Here is an 18,623-nt window from a genome sequence, read left to right as displayed (position 1 = left end):
TGTATGATGCAACCAAATTTAGTTCTCTCCCTGAATTACTCAAAAAGTAGGGCTAGCAATGATGCATGGAAATTTTCATTGCAATATATCTTTCCATGAAAGTGACAGGAGTCTGCATTCATCCACTTAGTGTTGAATATAAACTAGTCCAGAAGCCTCCTTTCAAAATTATAGGACTAATTGTAATATGTTATTGCAGCTTACAATTTATCATATGATACAAGCTGAGCTGATCTTTTAGCTCAGGTTCCTGCAACTTCGATCCAGACTAGATTCATAATAAGGTATTTTATTCTGAATGAGGGCAGAGCTCTCTACATGACCATTTTCTCTTTGCCTTAAAAAGATGTAGCACTGTAACCCATTGATTTTATACATTTTGGGTGCCTTACATTTCAGTAAGGTCCCAATCAAGTGTTGTGTCTTCAAAATCATGTTCTGACTGTTGAAACCTGTGGCGAGCCAACCGATTCATCACTGCAAGACCTGAAACCAACATTTTTGGATAAGTAAAAAACAGAAAGCAAAATATTTGTTCATACATAGAATTTCTCCAAATGTCTTGCATCCCTAGTAGTGTAAGCTTCTGGGAAAGTGGCAGTTTAAGAATTTTTACCTTCAACCATTTTGTAGAGAGCTGACCACCACCTATCTCTAGGAACCTGGTATTCCTTTAGCATCTCTTCAATGACTTCATCATGTGTTCCCTCCAGAACTCCCCGCAGAGTAAGTACTGCATCATTTGTTTTCTTGAGGATATTCATCTCGTCTTCAACGTCCAAAAATTGAAGGCCATTCTGTGAAGATGTCAGGCTAATAGAAAGTGCAAACTGCGTAGCAGCAGCCCAGCGGGAAGAAGCAAGCCATCTTTTCTGCCTATCCAATTGCTTGGCCTCTTCTCTGCCTGATTTTTTCTGTCCATCCTCTCCAAATACTAAGCTGCGTAAGTACTGGGCATTTGCAGCCCCTGTACTTCGGACCATTCTAGAGAAAGAGCTTCCTTCGTCTTGAAGCAGTTCTTCTGGAGTATCATACTCTACCACCTGAGAAGAAAGGCCAGAGATTTCTAACTTAAGCATGACTCCTGATTTCAACTCATTCGAATTTGCTGCATTTTCCCCAAACCCAGATATACCCTTAAAAGCATTACCGGGAACCCAGAAAGTTTTCAAGATAAACTCAAAATCCATGCATACCTGACCAGCATCAAGGACAAGAATCCGATCACAATCAATGATGGTATTTAGTCTGTGAGCAATAACAAGCATGGTGCATGTTTTGAATTCTTCTCGGATAGTCTTTTGAATAAGAGCATCAGTTCTAACATCAACTGCTGCAGTTGCTTCATCAAGAACAAGAATCTTTGATCTTCGCAGCAATGCTCGAGCAAGACTTAATAATTGTCTCTGCCCAACACTGAAATTCTCCCCTCCCTCCGCAACCTTGAAACAATCAAAGGATAACCACTTTCTTATCAGCAGCAGCAAATTATTTTCTTCGATTATGGGTATTCAAGATAGTTGATGGTTGAGTTCAATTTATCATGAATTGGAAAATTGTACTAGGACTAATTCCTTAACTTTCAGCTAAAATTTCTAATGGGGGGTTGGGGGGAAGGAACAGATAGAGATATCATATCTTTCAAATCAAGTTGAGGAAGAAACATGTGAACAAATAACTTGAAACTACATTGCAATGAGCTAATTATATATCTGCTTTCTTTTGGTGGATATAATTTATTATCCAGTAATTATAACCCACTCTTAGGGTTCAAACTCTGAAGTGTTTGGTAAAAAAAAATCATAAAGATTTAACTAAGAAAATCTTGAATATTATACCTCAGCATCCAGACCAAAAGAATTTCTCCTGATGACATCCTTGAGATGTGCCCTCTCTAAAGCCTCCCAAAGGTCAGCGTCATTGTGTTCATTGAAAGGATCAAGATTAAATCTTACAGTTCCTGCACAAAGTAAAAAACTGCCATTAGTATAACACAACTCACCATATCCAAGTGTACTATGACATAGCTGTAACCCTGGACACCAATGTATAAGGGAAAACACCATGACAAACAAACAACTAATTAGACCTTAACCAACCCCCACCTTGGAAAAAAGGTGATAAAGACAAAGCAAAAAGGCACTCTCAGACATTCCATACAATTCACGGACCTCTCCAAGATCTTCATTCTATGACATTTATAACTCTTTTTATTCCATGAGAACATATGAATGTAAGAATAAGAATAGTTTTGTATGAAGCCTTCCTCCCTCCCCAAACCTCACCCCCACATGCCACCACCCCACCCCCCTCCTCTTTTTTATTTTTTGGTATAAGAATCATATTCTGCATGAAGTTGTTAAAATGATTTAGTCAAAGGGATTCTGGAATCATGGACACATAACTAGTATAAAATTTGTTTTTATGCAAAACTAATTTAACAAATAAAGGCAAACAACATTATTAAGGCTGTCGTGCTCTTCTAATTTATAACTAATACAAAAACTGATTCCACTTATGGAGGTTCTATATTCTTCAGTTTGCTAAATGCATCCCACAATACAGCAGAACTGCAATTTTCTGGTTTCATCTTTGTTCGCTGATGTGAAGTCAAGATGAAGACAGTCATCTTGAGTGAAGACTGTCATTCCTGTAATATATAACCTTCCTTTGTTGACAAATATAGAGCTGCAAGTGTGCATAGTTATTCCTTTAACATTTGGTCAGTGGCAAGAAAAATGAGTGGTCGAGGTAACAACATGTTTAGTTAGGCAGATATCAAGAACACTGCCAGAATCACATCCTTTCTAATTTAAGCATATAATGGAGAATTCTCAATAACCTTGAATAGAAGCAAATGCTTAACCATAAGAACAGTTCAGCAACTATGTAATTTCAGGAAAGAAAAAAAAAAGGAATCTATCCTTTTGTTAGAAGAGGTACAATTCCATCAACATTTGAGATTATTGATTTCAAGTACTAGATGAACAACTTTTCTTGCTAAATAATAACAGATAAAGGAAAAGGACATATGTTAAATCATCAGATAGAGCAATGCAGTTGTGCCTAAAAAATGCTCAATAGTTATAGTAAGAAAACCTAGCAGCAGATAATGCTTACCAGAGAAAAGAACTGGAGATTGTGGTATAATGCTTAAAACTTTACGCAGATCTGTGAGTCCAAATTTTGCAATGTCATACTCATCTATCCATATTCTTCCTCTTTCTAGTTCTACAATCCGAAATAGAGCATTGATCATGCTAGATTTCCCTGCACCAGTTCTTCCAACTATGCCTAGCTTCTCACTTGGAGAAATTTTAAATGATATTCCATGCAAAACTGGAGGAAGTTCAGGCCTGTAACGCAGAACAACATCCTCAAACCTGATAGATCCTGATGAAGGCCAACCAGGTGGGGGACGGTTGCTCTCTATAATAGTTGGAGCCTCAGAAGGCAAATCAACATAGGTGCCAACACGCTCAACAGCATTAAAACTATTTTCAGCCCTGCTGGCTTGTCTAAGAACACCACTTAACAGGCTCGTGATATTTAAAGTATAACTAAGGAGTAGACCCATTGTAGATGCAAATGCTGCCGGGTTTTCTTCTCTGCTGTTCTCCATGACAGCAAAGGTTGCTGTCAAACAAATCATGAGGCCTCCTAATGTTTCCAGCCTTATGGTGAGCCATCGATTTGAGCTAATGTTAGCAAGGGTGAATCTGATATTATTATCCATGGATTTCCCATTTATACTTGCCATCCGATCGTATGCTTTATATGCTCGAATGGTTGATAAACCATTTAATGCTTCTCCAAATTGGGCATATACAGGAGATCTGGTGATGGAATCCAAACGTTTGACTTCACGGGATGTGCTCTGCAAAACACAGGAGTTGGTAACAATAGGTTATTGGTACTGAAGGGCTTCGTAACATGGCAACACCTTCCAAACAATATCACAAATGTTTCAAAAATATCACAGTAAATAAGATATCATTTATTAGTACTGTGAAAGAGAAAAAGAGAGCTTGATGGTGTAATATGTTCTTGTTTTCTTTAATGCTACGTAACAGAAGGCAATTGAAGACTGCAGGTTAGCTTGTAGATGTTAAGCTACCAATTTGACCTAAGAGCTTATTCTATTTATCTTTTGCACAAGGGCCTGAGGCATGCCAGGTTCCACAAAAGTGGTAATTGGATAATGTGGGATGTCAAATTATCTACATAGTAATCCACATCAAGAGCTTTAATATTTATTATTTGTCCTTCAAGAAGATCTTTGGGGTCTTAAACTATTTGGTTGTCAGTCACTTAGGAGTTTCCTGTGTTGGCATTAGACGAGGAACTTGCCTTTTTATGGATATCAAATAGGTCTTATGGTTATCTCTGCAAATCAGAAAACAAATGAAGAAAAGCTTTAGTAGTTGAGACACTACATGACATGTGAGAAACCTACCTGGTAATATAGATAGGCTGCATAAAACAATATCAGAAGTGGCATTATGGCCCACAGGGATATGGTGCTGACAATGGCAATCAGTACAAAAGTGGAAAGGAGCTGCCACACTTGACCCAGAAACATATTAGCAGACGGGGCAACATTGCGATCTATATCGCCAAGATCCTTTGCAAACCTATTGATTATCCGTCCAATAGGGTTGGTGTGGAAGAATACCATTGGAGCTCTTAAAATAGAGTTTAACATGACATTGTGCAATATTTTGGCTGCATGAAGACTTGAAGTGATCAACCAAAATGAGTTTCCCAATGTCACCATTACCTGAATCGAGCAAATAGAGAGTGAGCCTTCAAACTAGTGATCAGCACAGAAATTTAAAACACCCACAACAAGAGAGAAAAAAGAAAGAATAAATGGATTGGGGTATATGCGTGTGCATGTATATATAATAGGCACAGAAATATCTGAAGACATTTTCTATTGATATAGAGGACAACATTTCCTGTCTGATTTCTTATAAGCTTTGTTTCTTCTAAATTTCATATGATGTATCAAAAAGAACATATTCTGCCAATGGAAAAAAAACTTCAAATTATTGGAATAACAGAAAACAAGCCTGCCCCTCTTTTTCTTTGAGATTTTTACTTTTAAAAGATATCTGGCCCCTCTTTTCATTTGAGAACTGTACATGAAAAGTTGGGACTAGAATAAGCTTTTGCAGAAGGGTGAGTAAATTTGCAATATTGATGCCAAGTATCAATTGGTTGCACACACCTGACCAAATGATAGAAGTGCGTAAATCAAATTGTAGTAACCAGGTCTATAATCCTTTGACATGCTTTGATCCGTCCAGACGCTTAACCAGGTGCTACTTAAAACTCGAAGAACTTCAGTCAACACATAGCATGCAAAAAGTAGTGTAACTACCCATAGGCCCCCTAATGCATCTTTATACCTGCAAGAAAAGGCAAGGAAAATCCATCAATTAATGGTATACCAGATAAAGGCTCAGGAAAAAAAAAAAAAAAAAAAGACAAGTCAACTTGGAAAAGAGACTCTTCCTTTATCATAGCCACCCTGCAAGTGAAAGCATTTGAAGCCCACAAAAGAAAATGACGCTATATTATTTCATTTTATAGTATATATTTGAACTCGGCAGGAGAAATCCTGATCACCTTTTGGGTGAGCTATACAAATCATATATCTGCCATTCTGCTGTATCTAGAGAGAATTTTTTTTTGTTCAATCATGTATAGAATTTTGAGTGCAGAAAGTGTTGGAAAGTTTTTGATCCAGGATATTTTGAAATTTTACTTCTAATTAAAGTCCAATCAGTGACATGCTTAATGGATCCAAACTCCTGTTGTTTGGAAGACTTTTTTGAGGTTCTGTTCAAGTTGTAGATTCATCAAACTTCACCCCCAGCATCAGAGGTTGATGAGATACTAAGAGACCTTGAAAGTGTTCTTTGAAAAACAAAAATCATTTCAAGGGTTTCAGAAGTGGTTTGGAGTCTCAAGGTTCAAAAAATCAGGAAAAAGGGCTTCCTCTTTGAATGAAGACACTCTAGGATTGATCCAAGGCATTCTAGGAACTCTCCTCAGAAAAAGCATCCTATGAAATTTTTAGACTACCTAGTTCTTCATGCAATCAGAATTTAGGTCTGATGTAAATTATTGAACTCTATGTTTGAAGGTTTAATATTCAATAGAAGGGGTCCCTTCCTCTTTAGTGTCTGAGGTGCATAGTTCTGTTTGTATCATATGTAAAGAAGCAGAATGTATAAGATTATACTTGGATGCATATATCTAAGATGACACCATAACATTACCTCATCAAAACCTTCCAACTAACAATGCCTGTTTCTCGTTCTTCCTGCTTGATAAGGACAGATTTGCCTTCTTTCCCTTTATTTGAATGGATTGCATTTTTTGGCAGCTCATTCACTTCACCATTAGTAGTGGGCTTTGATTTATTGTTACTTAGATTTTCTCTGCACTCATTTTCTTCCACTTGCTCTTCCATTTTCCCAGCATTTTCCATTAGTTTTTGGAATAACTTGCTGTTTTTAGAGAGATCATCAAAGGTTCCGTCTTCTTTCACTGTACCATCAGAGACTAGTATAATTCTATCTACATGAGGAAGAAAATGTAGCTGGTTTGTAACAAGCACTCTAGTCTTCCCTTTCAACTCTTCTTTGATACAGTTGCTGAAAACCTAAAGAAGTTGGCACAGCATATTAGAAGAATAGAAGGTGAATTTCAACAAGTTACTTCTAAAGATTTAGCAGGCCAAGACAGCCGTAAACTAAAAGTAATAAACATTCAGATTGCATTCAGAACAGCAACCAAAAACAAAAAATATATCTATCTATCTATATACATACATATATATGAAAGAAAAGTCTGAAACTTCTTTGTTAGTCCCTTAACTGGAAAATATCTTCCAACTAGATTAGTTTGCTCATATAAGAAACAAGAAAAAGATAATAAACCTTTGGAATTTAGGACATTGTCTCCCATATTTGATATAGCATAATTTCAGCTGAAGTAAGATGGACTCAAAACACCAGAAAAAATATTCAGCTTTGAGAATGTAACAGAAATATCAATCATGGAGTGTGAGGTGATTCTATAATACCTGTTGAGCGACATGAGCATCTAGAGCACTTAAAGGGTCATCGAATATGTATACATCTGAATTAGAATATACAGCCCTAGCCATTGAAACTCTTTGCTTTTGCCCACCGCTGATATTCACCCCCCTTTCACCGATCTCTGTAAGATCATGACCCTGAAAAAAGAAAGATAAATCAAAACAGGCAATCAAAACAAAATGAAACGACATAACTTTGTGAATACACTCACAGGAAGTAAGTCAAGGTCATGCTGCAGCTCAGTTACATCTATAGCCTTCCAATATCGTGCAGGCTCAAAATCAGAACCAAACAATATGTTTCCCCGTACCTGTATTAATAAGCATTCAAGGTCCGCATTTTGCAGTGAATTGGAAATGAATAAAATACTGCAAGGCCCAGAGTGTTGTAAACACTGGCAGCTGCTTAGCTAAGATATCTGATACCATAAGAGAATCCAAGCATGCTGAAACTTACAGTGGCATTGAAAATCCATGAAATTTGAGGAACATATGCAACAGTCCCTCTGATAACAACACTTGCATCTGACAAAGGAGGCAGCTCCCCAAGCATTGCTGATATGAGAGATGTCTTTCCTTCTCCAGTGCCACCAACAACTGCAACTAAGCTACCAACTGGTATATCCAAATTGATATTTGATAAAGTGGGCTTCTCTACCTAAAAAATAGAATATTTAAGAACTGTAAAAGAGGATTTAAGAACAGCTATCTTTCATACAAAAAAAATATATTTAAAAACTTTCATGATTGCTTGGAATAAAAGTCTACATGTTTAGATCAGTGATAAGAACTACTAATGGTAGAGAGGGTTGAGAGTTAAAACCTTGATTTTCATTATTTATACTCATTCAAGTGAAATTACAGATACCTAAAATGGTTTATAATCATCTGAACAGGACAAAGAAGTTGGAAAGCAACTTAAAGATGCAGGTTGTTACCCTATGCTAGTTGGGGAAATAAACTAATTCTCAATGACCTGGTATAGATTGGCTGAGAGCATTGTCCACCTGTCTAAGCACTTTCATAGGACAAGTTGAAAGGATGATAAATATAGGGTGAACACCCCTTTAAGTCATTTACTAGAAAAGATGTTTTTATCTGAAAATCCTAGGGATATGCAACTCATGGCCATATGCTGGTGGAATATCTTATAATTGTTGATTAGGCAGGATAAATTTCAGACAAGAAAACCTATTGACACACCCTGATAAGAAACAATCAGCCATGGTGAGGTCTAATACAAAGCTAGATTTTTGAGTAAGGGCTCATTGTTTTTCAAGCTTATGTTGTTGAAGATCCTCATGAGGGAACAGGCTCTTGAGAATTAATGTACTTATAAACATGTAACAACAGCAAGGCAACCAGTAATATGACACATAATCCAACTTAACATGACAATACCAACAATCGCAGTTCATCATCAAATTATCAAGGAGAAACTTCAATCTGGAAAATCAGTACTTGTTTTCTGATTGTAGAATATCAAGAGGCAAATGTTCTGGAATCTTCCTTTCATACTGTTTGGCAAGCTAGATATATGCATGAACTTGGAAGGAGGAATTGAATAAGGAAGAATATATTATTTATTTCTTGCATATCCTATATATAATAGGTATAAGTTTTTTATTTTTTTGACAGACCTTGCCCTCACTGCCTGTTCCTTCTTTCTTATTCTTACCTTTTTTATCTTTAATTTCACAAATAATACCAAGCAGTCTTTTCAAAGAGCTTTGCCTATGATACCAAGGTATGGATCTTGGACATTAAACCTATAGGACTGCAATGTAGAAATGAGTCTACCAAAAGCTGTGCATATCACTGGTTAGCGCCTCAATCTAATTTCCTACCCACCTAAAAAAGGGAAAAAGAAGTCAAATGGTTCATTGCAAAAGCAAAGTCTCTAGAACGAAAGCAGTTTTACACAATTTCTTCAAAAACCAAAATCATTACTAGAGTCTAGTCAGCAACCCACCTTCAAAAAGTTTGATCACATCCTAACATATGATAGCCATCACAGAGAAAATAGTTGAGCAGTGAGAAGTGGAAAATATGATTACTTGGCATACAATAATTAAACACTAATATAAAATGACTTTAGTAATATAATGTTTGATTAAGCTGTATTCATACCCCAAAAGTAAATATATATTTCTTGAAATATATAAAGATGATCGTTGCTCTCAATGGTTGTATTCCAAATTTTGTTTAGAAAAATGAGGGATCATGATGCTTAAGCAACTGCTTTGAGGTTGGGTGATTTGGCCTCTAAGTAAAAAAATGGTTGCCTCGTGTAGTATCCTTTTACTTTAAAACATCAAAGGGCATTTATATATTTCTGATTGAGCATGCATAGTGGTCTCAACTGCTAGATGCCCAATAGACAATATGAGGCACAAAAACAGTGCTAAAATGTCACATATTTCTATTAGTAATTGGACATTACATATTAAAGAGTAAGGTGGTGTTTGTCTTTTTACTTAATTCTAAATAGAACCTTAATGCTTAATAGTGTTAAATATTAGGTTGTTTGTTTTTGTAGTATTTTATTTCTATTAAGTATTAAAAAGTAAAAAAAACCAATATGTTATTTTTTCTATTTAGAAAAAGCTACATATTTTGGCTTTTTCTATTTAGTAAAAAGTTTATAATAAGTCATGAAAAAGTAGCAAAACAAACAACCTAAATTCTAAAACTAAATTGCTTTCAGCAAAAAGCCAAAAAAACAAACACCACCTAAGATGTGTTTCGTAATAAAAAAGAAAAAGAAGAAAGGAAAAAAAGAAATAAATAAATATGAAAATTAGACCTTTGAATCCCAAGAAAAGTATCCATCCTTGATTGAGATGGCTGGAAGTCCTGGTTCAAGAGTTGGATTTGGTGCAAGAACTCTCTCTTCAGTTAAGAACAGTTGCTCTAGACGTTGTATTGATACATGTGCAGTTACAACCTATTAAAATTAAAGCACCAATTTGAATAATAATTCCAAAAAACAACAAAAGTAATTCAGTACTTTTTTTTTTCTGATAGTCTAAAAGTAATTCAGCTCTTGAACCCCAATTTTTATTTTAACTGCCTGACAAGGGAAAGGGTTTGATATGAAAAGAGATATACACGTTACAATCAAAAGTAGAAAATATAAGCAAATAGATTTGCAAAATAAATCACTAATATTCATCTACCAGAGGCAAAATACGTAAAAAGATCACTAAATGATAATTATCACATAAAATATATTTTCCTTCACTCCTAAGATGTCCACCAAAATAGAAAAGATGAAATAGACCATGTCATTTCATGTGATAATGTATTAGTATGTATTACAATCTACAGAAGTCTCAAGCATGATATCTCTCTGATGTTGTAAATATTTCTGTCTTAAATTCCTCAAATTGTGATAGACCTGAGATACAAAAAGTCAGAGTGGATTTGGGCATTTTTGTGTTAGCCTTAAAGATACCTGTATGCTAGTCTATCTCATTATCCTACAGAATACAGTAGGAATAATAGTCTAGTGGATCAAATCCATGGAACTGAAGATATAGCAATAGCCAAAGGTATTGTTAATTCTATAAGTACTTAGTGAAAGATCAGTGTTTGATTAGAGAGCTTATATCTATCCAGAATTTCATGTTAATGGAGTTACCTGCTGTACACCCTGTCCAAAAATGCAACTTACTCTGCATCATGGTTTGCTAAATTCATTTTTTGAAATCCTAAGTAGCTCCCTTATGATTCCATGCTCTCCTCCTTAATTCATCCACATGCCTAACCACTCGAGCCTAAAAATGTGCAAGAACATCACCGGATGATTTAATCTACAAGTGTTTTCTGAAGAAAATATTCCATTCTATTTATTCACCTTTGAACAGACAAAATTACACAATTCTTTATCCTCTGCTTTAGAGCACAAAACTGAATATCCAAAAATTGAAGTTTGCTTATTCATGTGCCATTCCATCATAGATTTTTATCTCATCTACTTTCCATTGTGCCATCCGTTCTTGTAGTCTTCACCATTTTCTGTGATAACCACACAACACCTTATTATAGTTCCTGTTAATCAAAAGCTCCATGCATGTTTTCCACTAGCATTCAAATTTAGTTCCATTTTCAATCTAAGACTCCAATAATCACTATAACTAGTTGGGGTAGATTGAGGAGAAATGAGGGTTCATTTCCTCCACCCATAAAAGGAAAAAGAGAGAGAGAGAAAGTGAAATCCCCTTTCTATTGTTTGAGCACTCTAGTATTCGTCCAAGTGATTCTTATGATTATGATCTCGACCTTCTTAGGTTTTAAGCCTTCTAGCCAGTCACCATATAATGGGAGATAACTTCTTTAAAATAGATGAAGTTTTGTGAATTCACTTCAATCCAACTAAGAGAAATGGTAGATAGTAGATAGATCATGCAAAAGTATTTCTGATCAAAATGCTCTTGAAGATATAAATCATATTCTAAGATACTAGTCTCTTCTAAAATCAAACTGTGAGACAGGTTAAAGCTTGATTGGTTGTTGTGATGGAGTTACCTTTCCTTACAGTTAATTCATATATATTCTCGAATCATGTGTAGATTTCATACACTACCTTACTAAGTTTGAGTTTAAATCTACTAAATCTACATGTATAGACTGTGTGATCTGTAATTGAATTTGATAATGTAAACTGCCAGCTGTATACTTACTGTTTTATACACTACATTTTCCATTGTTTGTGCATATTTCATCATTATTGTAATCACCAAAGTTCCACATAACAATAAATACCTATATACATGTTTTATGATTTCACAATGGGGTGTGTATGCATACATACTTATATCACTACAACAGACCTGATACAAAACACTTCTATTAGTTTAACTTTAGCTGTTAAACATGTACTTTCTACATTGGCAGTTGAATAAGCACTAATGGGCAAACAGTGTTAAGCTTTGTGATTTGACAGTTGAATAATTTAAGGTTCATGATGGTTGTTTTAAAGGTTTTTGAAGTGTAACTCTAGGTTCAAACAGTGGCAGTTATCATTGCAAAGATGAATGCCATGCTTCGGTTTAATAATATAAAGATAAAGCAAACTCACTCACAAGGGTACACGAGATTTCAATGTTGTTTGACAATCATGTTTACATCCATAGGTAAGAGAGAATCATTCTATTATAACATAGATAACATTAAAGAGGAAAGAGATTATAGATACAAATGTTAAGCCTTGAAACCATCTCATCGTTCCTTAATCTTAGTATCTATATTCTAACCTAAGCCTTGCTCCTCTAGGTGTTTCCCACTCTTCCTCATCTCTCTACCTACCAACTATTTTCTCTACATGCATATCTTAATTTCATACTGTCTTCTCATGACCTAAACTTTATAAAAATATTCATAACCCTATTTCTTATTCAATAATGATATTCTTTTTATGAGGAAATATCAAAATAAAGAATATTCTATATAATATTTTTTACCAAAAGGAATATATAAAAAATAGGAATTTGAAACACTTTTTAACAATCTCCACCTTAAATTTCACTACATTATTCTTTCATCTTTGAAAAATGCATGCGTCAACTAAACACATGTTTCTTCCACACATTTTCGTTGAGGCACATGGAGGTTTCATCACATCACCACTGAGGTAGTCAACCATTGTACTCCAACTGAAAACTTCTCTAAACCACATTGACTACTTAGCTTTTGAGTAGAGGAATACTGAATGTGCATCAGCAGTCTCCAATGTTAAGTCATGACACTCAAATCTTTCAAATCCTTACTCCATGCCATGAATTCCTCCCATATGCTGCAAACACCCCTTGTTCACCTTGTAATAGATCTCTCTAGATCTAAAGCGTTTAGATACTTCTGTGTTTCCACCTTACCTTGATCAAATAACTGCATAGGAGACTCTGCACTTGCTGCAAAAGCAACTGAGTACATATCTCATCTTTACATTCAATGTTGCTCTTCACTTTAGTTCAACAATTTCCCAGCATGACTTTTATTAAACATGACTTTTCCAGAAATCTTCACCTTAGCTTTGACACTAATTTGTTATGGCAGTAGAAGCTTTAATGCTAGGTGTTAGTGCAATAAAAATAAAGATAATGTCATACACATAAAAAGATATACAAATTTTTAACATGGTTCAACCAACCATGCCTACATCCATGGATGAGAGGAAATGATTCCATTATATCATAGTGAACATTTTAGAGGAAAGAGAATATAAATACAAACTCTGAGCCTTGAAAAAATGTCATGTTTCCTTGTTCCTAATATCGACACTCTGATTTTGCACACTAATCTTCAGAGTGTCTTCCACTCTTCCTTACATCTTTATCTACCTAGTGTAGACTCTAAAATACACATCTCAATATCATGAATTTTTCTCTTCATGACTCGAAATATTTATAGAGATATTCTAATATCTTTCTTTATTTAATAAGGATATCTATTTTCGTAAGGAAATGTCAAGATAGAAAATACTATATAAAACATTTTACATTCCATTTTTGAAATGTTCCTTTCCAGACTATTGAAATGGCAAACTGGGCAAAATGCATTGCTTGATTAGAAGGCAAAAGATAATGATCTCCTAAAAAGGATCACTGTTAGACATGATGAGAAGAAACAAAAGTAGTACTCCCATAAACTACAGTTAAATTAATAAATAAGCTACACATTCCTGAAGCAATGCTGCAAACTAACAAAATGCATCAACAGCATACAAGACAAGACATAAACATAACAGAGGTTAAAAGACAGAACCTGAGTAATTAAATTGGGGAGCATGTTTAAAGGGAACCGCAGCACCGCAAACAGAGAAAGTGACGTAAATGCTCTTGCAGGTGTTAAGTCACCACCGAGCAAAGTGAATGCCCCAAATGAGGTTACCGTCACAATAACTGGGATGCTATTTAGGATGAAACTGTTGCACTGCAAATAGGGTAACAAGTCAGGAAAAAAAATAAGATTTAAGATTGAGGTAGTGCATGATCAGAATAGATGCCTGAATTTCTATATTCAGAACACTAACAGTGTAATAGATAGCTCATAGTAAATAAATGTATAACATACAATGCTAACTAGCTATAGAGATTATGAAAGGAATAACAAAGTCTCATTGGATATAACTCACACTCAACAGAGAGTTACTTCAACTAAGAGGTTGGTTTCTATTCAAATGCATCTATTGTGGATAACATCAGGTGTAAGAATTCACAGCCGCTTTTTATGCTGGAAAATGCTTCAAACTGACAAACATGAATTGCAAGTACAAAGATTGAATCACCACTTCATGCAAAATTATCTGGACATTGGGACCCAATCCAACTCATCCTCCCAGGATTCTACTTCGGCGGGACCAGCACTGAGTAACGGCTTTTTTTATCGGTTGTATGAATCTAGATCAATGTGTGTGTATGTCTATCCAACAAAGGAACTAGATCATGGTAACCTGCACATCACCACTCTTTTTCTTGGTGGATATATGCAATGTTATGCAGTAGCTTAGATCTGCAAACAAAACTAGGTTGTGTGGTTTATATTTTGCTGCATTTGCAATTTGTGGGGTGACCAACATACAAAAACCTAAAAGGATAATCATATGCACCATGGTAATGTACAGACACTACCACTTACCAAATTCATTTTATTAGATATGTATTATGGAAATGAATCCAGAAAAGTAAGTTTGTACAGGTTATTGATATTTATGGACAATGTCAGTTAAGAATCAAGATTAACAAGCATGTGTATACTGCATGCAATACAAGAGGGGATTATTGTAATGAGTCCATCACCGGTTTTCCTTTATGCAGTGCAATGAAATATCTTAGAGAAGCACATATGGAACAGGTTTTCTGGGTGCAAATGTAGCTATATATGCAATATGTAAAGTGGATGAAGTGCAAATACTTAGTAGTAATTATAAGAATAAATTTGATACTTAGAGGTCTCTTAATTTCCTTTTCACTCCATATGAAAAATGCTTAAATGTGGCAATATGGGCTATTCTGAATGTGAGTCTAAGAAAGTTGTCTGTAAAAAATTGTGATCCCCATTTAAAACTCATTATGCAAATATACAACAGCTGAAGAATAGGGTTTCACGGGAATAATTTTCTTTCATTGAAATTATTCTTTTATAGAGTTTACAACATATACAAATCCTTCAAATTAGGAAACTAAATTACTGATTAAAAGGAAATAATTACTCCTAACAATTACTTTCCTAAAAACACAAAGATTGACAACTAATAAATAATTTACAGTTTTACAAAGTTATTTCTTTCCATATCAGTTTCGGTTTTCCAACACTCCCTCTCAAGCTGGCTTAAAGATATCTTCCATAGCCAGCTTGCCAACTAGAAAATCGAATTGCCTCTTGTGTACTCCTTTGGTGAAGACATCAGCCACTTGTTCCTCAATAGGGATATAGGTCATACAGACCAATCCGTTGTCTATCTTCTCTTTAATGAAATGCTTGTCCACTTCCACATGTTTGGTGCGGTCATGGAGAACCGGATTGTGAGCTACTGAAATTGCTACCTTGTTGTCACAATACAACTTCATAGGAGATGAACCTATCATCTTTAACTTTGCCAATAATCTTCTTATCCACATAATCTCACAAATACCATGAGCTACAACTCTAAACTTAGCCTCAGCACTACTTCTAGCAACCACGTTCTGTTTTTTACTTCGCCACGTAACCAAGTTGCCACCTACAAATGAACAGTACCTAGAGGTGGACCTTCGATCCACTATGCTTCCAGCCCAGTCTGCATTGGTGTAGGTTTCAATTTGTAGGTGTCCTCGTGACTTGAACAAAAGACTTTTACCTGGTGTCCCCTTTAGATACCTTAGAATCCTGTAAACAGCTTCAAAATGCTCTGGTCCAGGCGCATGCATAAACTGACTAACCATACTCACTGAGAATGCTATGTCAGGGCGTGTATGGGATAGGTAAATCAATCTCCCAACAAGTCTCTGATAAAGATCCCGGTCCTTCACATTCTTGGCTTTTGTAGGTTTCAGTTTTACATTCAGCTCTATAGGTGTTTCAGCAGGCTTACATCCTAACATACTTGTCTCATCAAGAAGATCAAGAACATACTTCCGTTGATTTAAAAAGATACCTTCTTTGGACCTAGCAAACTCCATCCCAAGAAAGTATTTTAATGCCCCCAGGTCCTTAACCTCAAATTCCTCAGCAAGTTCCCCCTTTAGCTTCTCTAGGTCATTGCAATCATCCACAGTTAACACAATATCGTCAACATACACAATTAAGATGACTACTTTACCTTCATTTGAATGTTTGTAGAACATCGTGTGATTAGCTTGACTTTGAGTATATCCATAATGCTTTATTACTTTGCCAAAGCGCTCAAACCAAGCTCTAGGCGACTGCTTAAGTCCGTATAAGGACTTCTTCAATTTGCACACTTTTCCAACTCCAAAACTTTCTTCAAAACCTGGTGGAGGACTCATGAACACTTCCTCCTCTAGGTCTCCATTAAGAAAGGCATTTTTAACATCCAATTGGTGTAAGGGCCAATTGGAATTTACTGCAAAGGACAACAAAACTCTAATCGAGTTTATTTTAGCTAAGGAGGCGAAAGTCTCTTGGTAGTCTATCCTATAAGTTTGAGTAAAACCCTTTGCCACAAGTCTGGCTTTGTATCTCTCAACACTTCCATATGCTTTACTCTTTATTGTAAACACCCATTTGCACCCTACAACTTTTTTTTCCCTTGGTAAATCTACAACGTCCCAAGTGCCATTCTTTTTTAAGGCATTCATTTCCTCAAACACTGCCAATTTCCAACTCGGTTCATCTAGTGCTTCTTGAATATTTCTAGGTACCACAAGTTTTGAAATATTTGTAGTGAATGCTCTATAGTTGTCAGAAAGGTTACTATAGGAGATATATTTGGCAATGGGATGTTTAGTGCAGGCTCGGGTTCCCTTTCTAAGAGCAATAGGGAGATCAAGGTCAAGGTCCTGTGCAAGAACAATTGGGGCTAATCTTAAACCGGGTTCGGGTGCGGATATTTCTGGACTTGGACCAAAGTGTGATGGTAAACTTAGATCAGTAACAGAAGAAGAAGAAGCATGTATATGAGTAGGAATAGAAAGAGGGTTACCTGAGACATTTAAAGAGCCATTGCCTAGGGCTTTCGGTTGACCATGTGCTGGGATGATCGGCTGGTCTTTACTTCTTCCAAGGACTTTTTTCCTTAAATAAACCACAAACTCAAGATTGTTTCTATTTTTTTTCATTCGTAGTATTTCTTCTTTTGACAGACCAATTTCATATTCGGATTCAGTAGGCTTAGTTTCCTTATTTTCTTTTTCAAGGGAGATATCAAGAATTACACTAGGCAAAGGTTCAACAATTTCCCAAAAATTTGGTTCCACTAATTTCTCCCCTGAAGTAAATTTTTGGTAAAATATGGGACATTTTCCATAAAGGAAACATCCATAGTTAAGTAAAAACGTTTTGTAAGGGGATTAAAACATTTGTAACCCTTTTTATTAGGAGTATATCCTACAAAAACACATTTTTCTGCTCTTGGGTCTAACTTAGATCTTGACCTTTTTGGAATGTGTACATATGCAGTGCAACAAAATATTTTCAAGGGTAATTCAGAATTAATTCGAGATTCTGTAAATACCTTTTTCAAGCACTCCAAAGGAGTGGTATACTACAAAATTTTTGTAGGCATCCTGTTGATTAGATATGAAGCAGTTAGTATGACATCCCCCCATAAGTATTTTGGAATATTCATGTAAAACATCATAGCCCGTGCTACTTCTAACAAGTGTTTATTTTTACGTTCAACTATTCCATTCTGTTCAGGGGTATCAGAACACGAGGATTGATGTAAAATTCCTTTCTCGTTTGAAAAGGTTTCCAAAACTTTATTAAAGTACTCAGTCCCATTATCATATCTCAAAATACTGATTTTTGTTTAAAATTGGTTTTCAATCATTCTGTAAAATTCTTTAAAAATCTTTTCGACTTCAGATTTTTCCCTCATTAAATATACCCAACAAAGACGTGTATGGTCGTCTATAAAGGTCACAAACCATTTTTTTCCTGAAATTGTGGTTACTTTTGAAGGTCCCCATACATCACTATGAAAAAGATAAAATGGTTTTGATGCATAGTAGGGTTTTGGAATGTAAGTTTTTCGTTGGCTCTTTGCCAATAAACAACTTTCACATTGAAATGATAAAGGATCAACCTTTTGAAATAACACTGGAAATAAATGTTTTAAATAAGAGAAACTAGGATGGCCTAACCTGCAATGCCAAACCATTATTTGATCACGAACAGAAAGAGAACTAATACTACTTAGTCCTTGAGCAATTTTATTACTAGGTAAATTATCCTCAAAATAATAGAGACCACTGATCATCCTAGCATTGCCAATCGTCTTCCCCGAGCTCTAATCCTGAAAAATACAATGGGATTCATAGAAGATAACACAACAATTAGAATCTCT

The 18,623-nt window shown here is 35.4% G+C and overlaps 1 protein-coding gene across 2 annotated transcripts in view; it reads right to left on the bottom strand.

Moving 5' to 3' along the window:
• Nucleotides 1-132: 132 nt before the first annotated feature.
• The window catches only part of LOC100246392 (ABC transporter C family member 12), a 58,002-nt gene continuing 39,511 nt past the window's right edge, over nt 133-18,623 (bottom strand). For both annotated transcript variants that reach the window (XM_002281034.4, XM_010657405.3), the window contains exons 16-28: nt 13,880-14,047; nt 9,921-10,061; nt 7,572-7,772; nt 7,327-7,425; nt 7,100-7,252; nt 6,291-6,676; nt 5,234-5,414; nt 4,457-4,780; nt 3,121-3,877; nt 1,839-1,960; nt 1,197-1,442; nt 617-1,043; nt 133-486 (exon numbers count right to left, since the gene is read on the bottom strand). In XM_002281034.4, coding sequence (XP_002281070.1) covers nt 389-486; nt 617-1,043; nt 1,197-1,442; nt 1,839-1,960; nt 3,121-3,877; nt 4,457-4,780; nt 5,234-5,414; nt 6,291-6,676; nt 7,100-7,252; nt 7,327-7,425; nt 7,572-7,772; nt 9,921-10,061; nt 13,880-14,047 — 3,303 coding nt within the window. In that variant the 3' untranslated portion in view covers nt 133-388. The remainder of the gene's footprint in view (nt 487-616; nt 1,044-1,196; nt 1,443-1,838; nt 1,961-3,120; nt 3,878-4,456; nt 4,781-5,233; nt 5,415-6,290; nt 6,677-7,099; nt 7,253-7,326; nt 7,426-7,571; nt 7,773-9,920; nt 10,062-13,879; nt 14,048-18,623) is intronic.

This window comes from Vitis vinifera, chromosome 10 (genome assembly GCF_030704535.1).
Source record: "Vitis vinifera cultivar Pinot Noir 40024 chromosome 10, ASM3070453v1".
In the NCBI taxonomy this organism is placed as follows: domain Eukaryota; kingdom Viridiplantae; phylum Streptophyta; class Magnoliopsida; order Vitales; family Vitaceae; genus Vitis; species Vitis vinifera.
The sequence above is the reverse complement of the archived record's forward strand: the minus strand, read 5'-3'. Positions and strand labels throughout refer to the sequence as shown.